The sequence below is a fragment of the Vombatus ursinus genome, unplaced genomic scaffold (genome assembly GCF_900497805.2).
Source record: "Vombatus ursinus unplaced genomic scaffold, bare-nosed wombat genome assembly UNPS02009994.1, whole genome shotgun sequence".
Taxonomy (NCBI): domain Eukaryota; kingdom Metazoa; phylum Chordata; class Mammalia; order Diprotodontia; family Vombatidae; genus Vombatus; species Vombatus ursinus.
Genome location: NW_020949772.1, coordinates 5,772,960 through 5,784,309, shown reverse-complemented (window position 1 = coordinate 5,784,309; position 11,350 = coordinate 5,772,960). Strand labels below are relative to the sequence as shown.

The 11,350-nt window shown below is 42.6% G+C and overlaps 1 protein-coding gene across 2 annotated transcripts; it reads right to left on the bottom strand.

Moving 5' to 3' along the window:
- Window positions 1-538: 538 nt before the first annotated feature.
- EIF2B1 (eukaryotic translation initiation factor 2B subunit alpha) lies at window positions 539-11,345 on the bottom strand. 2 transcript variants are annotated; one of them, XM_027853470.1, is made up of 9 exons: window positions 11,292-11,345; window positions 9,427-9,528; window positions 8,516-8,652; window positions 8,311-8,427; window positions 6,486-6,598; window positions 4,617-4,685; window positions 3,316-3,391; window positions 2,226-2,351; window positions 539-1,330 (listed from the first exon to the last, which is right to left on the bottom strand). In XM_027853470.1, exons 2-9 carry the CDS (start codon window positions 9,500-9,502, stop codon window positions 1,166-1,168), a joined length of 879 nt encoding a protein of 292 aa, XP_027709271.1. In that variant the 5' UTR covers window positions 9,503-9,528; window positions 11,292-11,345; the 3' UTR covers window positions 539-1,165. The 2 variants fall into 2 exon arrangements, with proteins under 2 accessions (XP_027709271.1, XP_027709272.1); XM_027853471.1 differs by having other exon boundaries at window positions 11,218-11,335.
- Between the last annotated feature and the right edge of the window lie 5 nt (window positions 11,346-11,350).

The following is an 11,350-nucleotide window of genomic DNA, read 5'->3' as shown; positions in this document are numbered from 1 at the left end:
AGGAATCATAAATATGGTTAACAATAGCCCTGAAGTAGGGCTTTGAGGTTTGCAAACTGTTTTACAAATATGCTATTTGAGCTTCACAACACCGCTGGGAGGTGGGTCTATGTTACTTATATCTATTTATCATTTATTTATATCATATCATATCATATATTTAGGAAACTGAGGTAGACAGGTAAGTGACTTGCCAAGGATCTACTAAAACTGTCTTGAGGCTGGATTTGAACTCTGGTCTTCCGATTCTGGGTCCAACATTCTACTCACTGTGCCCTCTAGTTTGTTGATTCCTACACACAAGTTCCTGAAATTGTGTTGGGGCAGAGTCACGTAGGACGGCATGAGGACATTTGCAAGCTAGTGGTTTGGCTATAGATTAATGTTAAATTAAACTTTCTGGCAGACTGGTCCCCGATTGCAGAGTACAGTATTAGAATTAATCAGATGAGACTGAAAGAGACACATATAAGCACTTTGTAAAACTTACAGCACCATATAAATATTAGCTATTATTAATTCTTAAAGTATAACTTGGTTTGAGAGTGAAGGGAAAGTACAAGTTTAATTTAGATAGGCCTTGAATAAGCAGAAGTAGGTACCTGAGGATTTGCCTATACATATTTAAACTTTTATTAAAAATTGTATTTCTAGGGTATAGACACAGTATAGATTCAGCCCTGAATTTCATAATGATGGTCTTGGTTTAGATAAGACCATGTGCCTTCAGAATCATTATCATAATACAGCTATCCCTTCCACACTGTAGGGGTTAGGGGTGCGGTACCTCAGTGATCTCAAAAAGCCAAGTAAAATTTTTGGCTCTCCCTTCATACCAGAGAAGTCTGAATTCTGTCTTTTTACACTACTTTACAGTACAGTACAGTACCTTACTGTAAAACCTGTGTCGTCTGCAGCTTCCACAAAACTCAAAAATTCCTATTTAATTTCTTACGCCAATCTGCTGTCAAAACCTTGATGGGGAAAGTTTCGATGTGGAAGGGATAGCTGTACACTGTGTGTCTTATGCAGAAAAGCATACAGTACACGGGATGCTTGTTGGATTGAAACAGTCCGTAAACCTTGGAAGTTTTATTTACTCCACTTTGTCCTGGGTCATCACCCTGTGCTTTTGGTAAACTTGATGGTCAAAGAGGGCCGGGAGCTAGAGGTAAAGCTTGATGAGTTCATCGCTGACTGCTGAGGGCGTCAGCACCCCAAGGTCTGTGAACAATAATGTGATTAAGGAAGGTGGGGTGTAGTCAATCCAGGGGTGTTCCTCTTTGAGATCTTGTCCGGTTCCAACAGACTTTAGTGTTGCTGCTTTGTACTGAGGAAGGAAAAAATACACTAATTGGGATGAAGGAAATGGAAACCAATGTTCCGTCCGCTGTTGCTACAAATTAACTCAGTGAGTCTTCATTCAGCAAACATTAAGCCAAAAACTTGGCGTTAGAAGAAATTAGCGGCAGGAGGATTCCTGCTGTGCTATCGTGAGGAGATGCTCCTGTGTCTGCTACTCCCTTTATATCTTATCAGCTGCATGAAGGATCTGACCACTTGGCGAGCCTTTCTCCAGGACAGCTCTCCCATTTGTCCTTCCCTAGCTCAGAATCTTACTGCCACTCGATGCATGCACGGCCTTGTTTTCCTGCCTCTGGCCTCTTTTCTCCAACCCACCCATGCAGCTACTGAATGGATATGCTTAAAACTGCTCACAGAACGTTCTTCCTGCCTCTAGCTGTATACAATACGAACTATTCAGCGTGGCATTTAAAGGCCTCCAGCCCACCTTTCCAGCTGTATTTCACTTTAGGCCCCTTCCCACAGTCTGTCAAAGTCCCCATGGCCTTCATCTCCAGGCACCACACCTTTTTACAAGTAGCCCACTGTGCCTGGAGCTCTCCACCTCTTAACCTCCCCCTCCTCCCATCACTGCATACTGTCCCTCCACACAGGCTTGGTGCTCTATTCCCCAGTAGACAGGAGCTCCTTAGGAGAGGGGCCCTTCAGGTTTTTTGTTGTGCCCGCAAACCAAGGCTTCTTTCACAAATGCTCCCTGAATTGAGTTGATGTGTTTGCTGGCGATTTAAAATATCACACAGATGTAAAATTTTATGGTGATTTTCAATAAAAAAAATGTGAAAAAATTTGACTGTACAGGGTTAAAGGTGGCGCATTGCAGACAAGGCCTAGAATTTCTAACATGTAAATGAATCTCTTACCTTAAACTTATCTGGTACATCTTGCTGATTCAGAGGAAAGAGTCGGACAAACTTGAAACTTTCTGCCACTACATAGAAGGGCTTGTTCTGTGCCTTGGCACACACGGCTGCCTGGTTGGTGCCAATCTGTGGAAGAAGAAGAGGCCTAGAGGTCACTCACAAAGGGATTCTGTCCAACGACAAACTTTCCCTAAACCAGGGGTGGGGAACCTGCAGCCTCAAGGGGTGGCCCTTTAGGTGCTCAAGTGCAGCCCTTTGACTGAATCCAAACTTCGGCCTTGAAGTTCTCCACCCCTGCCCTAAACCCTTCCCTCAGAGATCAAGTGATGGAAAAGAGAACCTACAAGAATGTTCTGTCTGTCCTTTACAAACAGATCAGAAAGGTCCGAGGAAGCAAGTCCAACATAACTCCATGTCACCTGCTTTTTATTTTAATGGTACACTCGGATTAACTGCACCATAAATACAAATCATGAATGCCTTAAATGAATCCAGGAATATTTCTGATGCTAAATGAAATAATCATCTCACCTCAACTTTGTCTTAGTAGAAACCTGTTCCTTTGCCTAATCCATGAAGAATATTCCAAGAAACAGAAAGAAATCTGGACAAAATAAAGTTTCTTCAGGTTGTGTACTAATGGCTTGTGGAAAGAGATGGTAAGGTCCAGGATGGCATGACCTCTGGAGTCATGGCTTCCTAACACTGAGTCAGGAAGGCCCCAACGGGCACCTAGCAGCCCTGCACAAGAGACCTGTCCCTAAGTGTCCCACGGTCTGCAGCTTCCAGCACCACAGAAGTGCCCAAGCAAATCTAAAAGTTTGTTTTTCTTCAGTCGTTTTCAGTTGCGTCCCATTCTTCCTGACCCCATTTGGGGTTTTCTTGGCAAAGATACAGGAGTACTTTGCCCTTTCCTTCTCCAACTCATTTTACAGATGAGAAAACTGAAGCAAACAGGGTTACATGACTTTCCCAAGGTCACACAGCTATTGCGTGTCTGAGGCCAGATTTGAACCCAGGAAGCCGAGTCTTCCTGACTCCAAGCTCGGTGCAGTATGGCACCACCCAACTACACATAATCTACAAATACCTTGTTAATAATGCCGCCATTTTCAACAACTCCTTCTGCACCCACTATCACGAGATCCACTTTCTCCATGATGTAGCTAAGAGGAAAAGAAAGGTCCTCGTGACACAGTGACCACCAATCCCCCTGCCCCTCTTAAGCAATTCCAACATGGGCCAATGCGAATTGTGGGTTTTTTTTGTGACAACAGCCACCTTCCCCTTTCGCTGGATTTGACTTCCTGGAGAATTCAGAGCAAGTAACAAGATTAATCCTTCGACCTGGGCTCTGATATAGAGCTTCGTGACTGGAACTGGGATTTCATTCATAGAGGGAGCTACCAGGTGACGAAATTCCCTCCACCAAAGCAGGTTGGGACTCCTCTGCAATTTAGTGTTAGAGAGTTGCCTAGAGCCCTGAGAGGTCAAGTGACTTGCCTGGGGTCACCTAGCCAGGATAGGTCAGAAGCAGAACTCGAACCCAGGTCTTCCTGGCTCCAAGGTCAGATATCTATCCACTATGTCATGCTGACATAACAACCTAATTAAAAAAACTTCTGATACAATAGCCTCATACTTTCTTTTTTTTTAACATTCTTTAAAAAAAATTTTTAATCCCAAATTCTCTTTCCCACCCCCTCCCCACCCTTTTAGAAGCAAGCAATATTATATCAATTACACATGGAAAGTCATGCAAAACATATTTCCATTATTTTTTTTCAGACTCATACTTTCTGTAATAAGTAACCAGTGCTCTTCACAATGGATGCTTCTGAAAATATTTCTAATTTCCTTACTCATCAGAAAATTTATCTTTCTGTCAGGAAATTAGCAACCATGCTTAGGAGGGAATCTGCTGACAAGCCCAATATTTGGCACCTGATCCAGAGGGAATAACCTACCCAACATGGTAGAAATGACAGACCCAGGTACTAGTGACACCATGTTTTAGAATATGAGAGGCTACCAGTCAGTGCTTAAATCTTAATCCCAAAGGTATTCTCCTCAAGCTCTCTCCCCTCCACCCCCCATTTGTGTACATGACCTTCGTTTCTTGCCCTTAAAATACCTTAGCCCTTTAATGATCCTGTTATTAGCAAATCACTCCTGCTTCCCAAGTATCCCCCAGTCCTAGACCGAGTAAATCACCAGGTCCAAGCTGACGCTAGGCATGATAATTTCACGTAGCTATTAGTCAAGAAATGGCAAGCTACTTATTTGAAGTTCACAAATTTTCCAAGCTTCCATTTACAACAGTGCTTCAGGCCAGCCTCCAAAAGGAGAACAGAAAAGCATGGGTGTAACCCAGGAAATGAGTGAACTCACCCAACAGCAGCATCTAAAATCACAGTGACTGGCACATTCAAACTGCTGAGAGCTCTTGCCATTTTCTTCCTGCAAATAAAATTCCGGGAGTGTTAGGAAATGCCTTTGAAAAGTACTATATGTGATAAATTCAGATTTTAAACAACAATCGGCATATTTAGCATGGGACTCAGTTAACGCTGATGTGTGGGTAAAGGGTAGATCACTAGATTTTTGTCTTTTAACAAAATGACATGTTTAAAATGTTAAAATGTTAGGGTATTATCAGATCACTCACAGGGTTTAAGATCAGCATATGATGATATATCAAAAATGAGCATGATCTTTCAGGGGAGGAGATGGATATTCAACGAAATAGGGGACTTCCAAACCTTCCTTATAAAACGACCAGAGCTAAACAGAAAATCTGATCTTCAAGTACAAGACTCAAGAGAGACATAAAAAAGTAAATGGGACAGAAAGAAACAACATGTTATTAATAAGGGCAAACTGTTTACATCCCTACAAGGGAAGATGACACCTGTAACCCTTGAAAACTATATTATTATTATGAATATATAGAGGAGGTGGGTATAAGTTGACTTTGAAGTAATGATTAAAAAAAATCTAATCAAGTGGGTTAAATGGATCCAAGTAAGTGGATTAATCTGATCTAAGAAAATGAACAGTGAGAAAAGGAAAGGAGGAGGCAGAAAAGGGTAAGTTACATCACAGGAAAAGGCACAAAAACCTATTACAGTAAAAGGAAAGAAGGGAGGGAAATGAGCATTGTTTGAACCTTACTCTCATCAGATTTGGCTCAAGAAGGGAATAACAATCAGTTAGTTACTAATATTGATAGACTTAACCCTTCTTAGCAATACAAGGATCTAAGACATCTCCAAACGCCTCATGATGGAAAATGCTATCCACATCCAAAGAAAGAACTATGGAATTTGAATGCAGATCGAAGCATACTATTTGCTCTTTTTTTTCTTCTGTTGTGTTTTGTTTCCTCTTTCTGGTGGTTCCTCCTATTGGTTCTAATTCTTACTTACAACATCACTAATGTGAAATTGTTTAATAGGAATGTATATGTATAACCTATATCAGATTGCGCGATGTCTTGGGGAGGGAGGTGGGCATGGAGGTGGAGAAAAATTTAAAACTCAAAAGCTTATGGAAGTGATGTTGATAAATGAAAAAAATTAATTAAAAAAAAAGATCAGCATGTATAAAACTAAATTTTCTGTTACCAGAATAGTTTATATCATTGCTCATGGTGAGTTTCAGTAAGAATAATTGCAATAGCAGACTTGTAGGAACTGATGCACCCTGAGAGAGCAGGCCCAAAGCAACAAACTTTACACAATGGCTGCAACAATGTAAACAAAGACAGCACCAAGGGGCAACAACACTCTGGTCAAACACAACAGAGAATGTCGCTTCCAATTATTCCAGTTAAAATGGACGTCCTTTTTTGCTAACAATCAGAAAACCAAAAAAGTGAAAAGTGACACAGATGGTCATTTGCAACTATTCCATTAGGCGGCTGGTGCTGCCTCACCTTTTAATGGGAAAGGGGAGAGGCTGGAAGTTGATATTTGTCATAAAGTGCCTAAGAGATCAAAAGAAAATGTATTGATAAAAAATAAACAGTGACAAAAGACGGTTTTCCCCTCAAAAACGAAGATGGCTTTACTCTCTCAACCACCGCTTGAAAAGCCACGCTGGGTAATTCTTCAGGCCACACCTGGCTGCCCCAGCCCTCTGCTCCTAGGGCATCCTGGGTACTGAGGGGCTCCAGTGGCTAGTCAGGCATGGACGACAGTATGTGGTTCACACATGAAAACGACGGCCGTTAAGACAACAGAGTAGAAAGACACTTGCCCGGATAAGTCAGGCTGGGACTCAGTGATGTACACGCTGAAGCGTTTCTTCGCCGCGGCTGCTTTCTCCAGGACTCTGAGCACCACTCGTGAGTAGGCGTGAGTCAAGATCCTCTATCAAACGAAGAGATTTTTAATGCCTTGTGAGTTTTCATCTTTTAATTTAAGGAGTTAAATAAATCAAGGTGTACAAAGCTGGTCGTGTTGTCTTATGATATTCTGATGTAATCGACATTCCACTTGCCGTCATAGTACAGTAGGTCAGAATTCTGATACTCCCCAATAAATATTCCTTTCCCCAAATCAGTCTTGTGTGTAAAGCATGAAGGTGACAGCCCAGGCTTGAAGGAAAAAAAAAAAAAAGGAAGGGGTTGGCAAAGACCCTACAATCCACAGAATGTTTTATGGGCCTCCTTCCTCCCTGTCCCACCCCTCTTCAGAAGGGGCCGGTAGGTACAGTGAAAAGGACAGTGCATTTGTAGTCTAAGTTCTGGTTTCAAAGCTCTGCCACCTGTGTGACCATGGGCAAGTCACTTGACTTAGTTTCCTCTCTAAAATGAAGGGGCTGATCTAGATCTAAGTGTCACTTGAAAGGAAGCAGGTAAAACGTAACTGGGAAATGTTTAACAAAACCTAGAATACAGCCTAACATAGATAATGTTAATTTGTGGTCTTCTATGTCAGTATGCTTTCTATTTGCATTTGATATCACTGGCCCAGAGGACCACTGATGTCCTTTCTGACTTTATACATGACTCTGGCCCTCACTAGAGCCCATACTCTTCTCTCAGAGCCTAACAAGCTGGACCTGGAGTGGCCCTGGAAGTGAATCCCAAATCTGCATCTTACTCTGTGTGACCTTGGCTAACTCACTTTTCCTCTTGGCATCTCAGTTTCCTTATCTGTAAAATGTGGGAGTTGGTCTAAATGACTACTAAGGTCCCTTCTAACTCTAACCTTGACCCAGTGACCCTAGCTGGAGCCGCCATTGTTCACTGACTCACTTGGATTCTGACCCGCTCTTTGAAAGGCTCCATGGGGTCCCCCTCTGCTAGGTGTCATTGGGCCTCTTAGAAAATGAAGGATGAACAACATGTGCATGTTGAGTTTTCAGGTTTTAATTTAAGGAGTTAAGTGAACAAGGCCACACAAAGCTGGTTAGGCCCACAGGGCCCCAGACCTTTGTACCCCCTAGGATCTAGCGCCATGCTGTACACACAACAGTAACTTACAATGGTCGCTGAATTTAACAACCATTTATTAAGCACCAACTATGTGGAAAATATTGTGTCAGGAGCCAGGGATATAAGGACAAAAATGAAATGCTCCCTACCTTGGGGGAAGAAGGGCTAGGAATCTCACTGGGGGGCATTATTAAACTAGAACACACTAGTATACAGACATATATGAACTATACTGAAACGAATGGTTTACATAATTTAACATGGCTGTGTTTGATGGAATAGATAGATGGTGAGGGAGTTAATGATCTCATTTCTGGTCAGGCAGAAATAATGTACAAGTCGACCCATGGCCCTTAAATTGTTTCAGTAATAACTAGTGTACTTCAAAGGGGATAAACTCAGAGGGCAGTATTTAAGAGACAAAAGGGAATGAATAATCAGATGACTGGGATGTGTACTTATAAGACACGGATGTCCACTGGCCGACAGAGGCACCATTAAAGTTTGGTTCTCCTAGCAAGAGACCAGCTCAAATTGTTACCCATGAGTCCCAGAGCCACAAAGCCCTTCCCAACACCTCATTACATGAATTGTTAGGCCATTTTCTCCCATATAGCACCGATGACTCATGATTCCACTTACAGCTCCATCTTTGATGAAAGTATGGCACAGGTCGGCAATTTTACTTCTGGAAAGTGAGATCCTCCTGAGAAAGAGCTCTCCTCGCTCAATCATGATTGTCTTACATTTTAAGTAATCCTAGAAAAAGTGAAAGCGAATTCTAAGTAGAGACTGTACACCTCCCCATGGAGAAGCACAAAAGTGTCCAGACAGGACACGAACTTACTGAGTACTCCAGGGAGGTGAGACTGATGAATCGAAGGAAGAGTTCTCCACCTGAGGAGACGGCCACTGAAGAATCCACGCTACACAGGATTTGAATGGCATTTTTCAGGTTTGCTCTCAAACCCTGAATTGTCTCCCCTGAAAAGTTCAGTAGAAGAATAAAACTTGGGTTTGGGCAACTGACCCATCCTTCTATCTTACAGGACAATTATGTCCATTTTACAAACAAAGTTCTCTGGAATAGAGAGGAATTTCCTAGTTCACAGCTTTCTCCATACCCTAGGATTTAGGGTTGGAAGGGATCTTAGAAGGCATCTAGTTTCTTACTACACAAACGAGGAAGCTGAGAGCCAGAGAGCAAGCCACATTCCTAACGTACTAAATCCCACTGAGTGTTCTTTCCACTATATAATGTGGCTTTTACTTTGCAAAAGTAATCAAAATGAAATCATTCAAGCCTATGTTATCGGCACATCACAGAGAATTAAGTTGAAGGAGTTACTAAAAATGTGAACCCAGTTTATTTATCTGGGAATAAAAATCCATTCTGCTAGCACAACGATTTGAATGTTCTGGAACAGGAAATGCTCAAACGAATTTAAAGTATATCTCCATTCTGCAAAGGGGCTCTCTGAGCACTATTCTGTAGAAAAGGGTATGCATTTTATCTAAGAAAATAAATACAAAGTCAAGTTCTCTTTTCTTATTAAGAGCCTAGCCTAATGCCTGGTGCATAGGAGGTGTTTAATCAATGAACGTTGGTTGATTATAACCAGAAATTGAGTCAAAATTAAATTAACAACAGTCAGGAGTGAAAGGGCACGTGGCTATGCAGACACGCAGACATATAAAACTTTCCTAGATTTTTTTTCTGGAGAAAGGAGTTTGGGGGACTGCCGACTGAGATCTTACCTTTGTCTCTCTTTAAGAACTCAAGTAAGGTTCGGATGGCAGCTACAGCAGAAGCTACATCAGGGTCTTCTTTCATTTGGGAATTAAAGTACTTGATCAAATCTGGGAAGAAAGGGACATGGGAAGATATTTGTCAGGTTTCATTAGGTAAGTTGTATTTTCTACAGAATAACCTAGGGGAAGTTGTTATCAGCCCCTAGGGTGAGTCATAGGGTTAGAGATGAGAAAATACAAACTCCTCATTTTATAGATGGAAGAATAGTGTCAGAGCCAGGAGAGGATATGAATTCAGATCCTCTGACTCCAAATCCAGTGCTCTTACTATAATACCATGCATTCCTAGAGTGTCTGACATGGCCTGGGACTGGGGGAAAGCAATCACAGGATCATACATCTAGAGTTGTAATGGTCCTTAGAGATCATCTAGTTTTAACATAAATCTTAACATAATAAAATTTTAACATAAATCCTTTTATGTTACAGATAATGAAACTGAGACCCAGAAAAGTAAAGTACATGACTAACACAGTCATGAAGTCAAATTTGAACCTGGGTGCTTTGACTCCAAATCTAGCAGCCTTCCTCAGTCTCTCTGAATCTCACTAAACTTGCTGAATTACAAAGCCTTTCCTGCCTTGCTAATACCTCCCTCCAAAATGATCGTCTGCCTATTCTGGATATGCCTATAAATGCACCTTTTGTCTCGCTCAGCAGGATTCTGAGTACAAGAGAGGTTTCACTTTTGTTCTATCTCCAGCACCCAGGGCGGTGCGCGGCACGTAACAGGTGAGCCAGGCACTGGGCAAGGTGATAGGCATAAAAGACAAAAACTAAACAGTTTCTGCCCTCAAGGAGCTTACACTAAGTGGAAAAACAATTTCTGTACAACAGAATAAATATATAATGTACCACAGGTGCACATATTCCTTTTTTTTCCAGATAAGGAAACAGACTCAGAGAGGTTTATGGGGCCAGGATCAAATGCCTACTATGTGCCAGACACTATGATAAACACTGAGGATACAGAGAAAGGCCAGAAAGAGTCTTTGCCTCTAGGAACCTCCCAGGCTAATGGGGAGACAAAATGCAAATAACTAAGTGCAAGTCAAGTCAAGAAGTTTTAATTAAACATCTATTATGTGCTGGGAAGTGTGCTAGGCTGGGTTTGCAAAGAAGGCAAAAGGAAGTCCCCGTGCTCAAGGAGCTCACGGCCCAACGTGCAAGCAGTTGTATACAAACAAGACAGAGTGGAGATAAACTGGAGATAATCAACCGAGGGCACAGGAAGGCACAGGCATTAGGGGAACGGGAAAGGTTTCTTGTAGAAGGTGCAGAGATGGAAAAAAAATGTATTTTATGTATACATATACATATATATATGCACTGAGAGTGTGTACATGCACATATGCACATACGTATCTGCACATATGTATATATACACACAAACATGTATACAATGCACACATACATGTATACATGCACACGTACACATACACACATAGAGTAGAAGGAAGGAATCTCATGGGAGCGTGGTTTTAAAGCTGGAAAGGACCTCATGGGTCACCCAGTCCAACCCCTTCATTTTACAGGTGGGTAAACTGAGGCCCAGAAAGGCTGTGTTTGAGCCCAGGTCCTCTGACTCCAAATCCAGCGTTTTCTTCTTTCTACGAGCTGGTAAGGGTCCGAGGCGGAATTCGCACCCAGGTCCTCCGAACTCCGGGTCCAGCCGTCTCCCCGCCCACCCTCCTTTGCTCTGGGGATCCCGGGTCCCGCGAGCCCGCCCCACATTACCCTCGTCGTCCATGGTGCCTCGGCGACAGCAAGAAGCACGACGCGGCCCGGGTGCCGTCCGCGCCTCTACCCACCTCTGCAGGGACGAGCGGCCGCCGACACTGACAGCCCAACCCGAGGCACGCGCGACCGG

Coding starts and splice junctions, on each gene's coding strand:
- EIF2B1 (XM_027853471.1), bottom strand. Junction 6,599..8,310: donor CTTTCATCAAAGATGGAGCT/GTAAGTGGAATC, acceptor TTCGTTTGATAG/AGGATCTTGACTCACGCCTA. Junction 2,352..3,315: donor ATGGCGGCATTATTAACAAG/GTATTTGTAGAT, acceptor CTTCTTCCACAG/ATTGGCACCAACCAGGCAGC.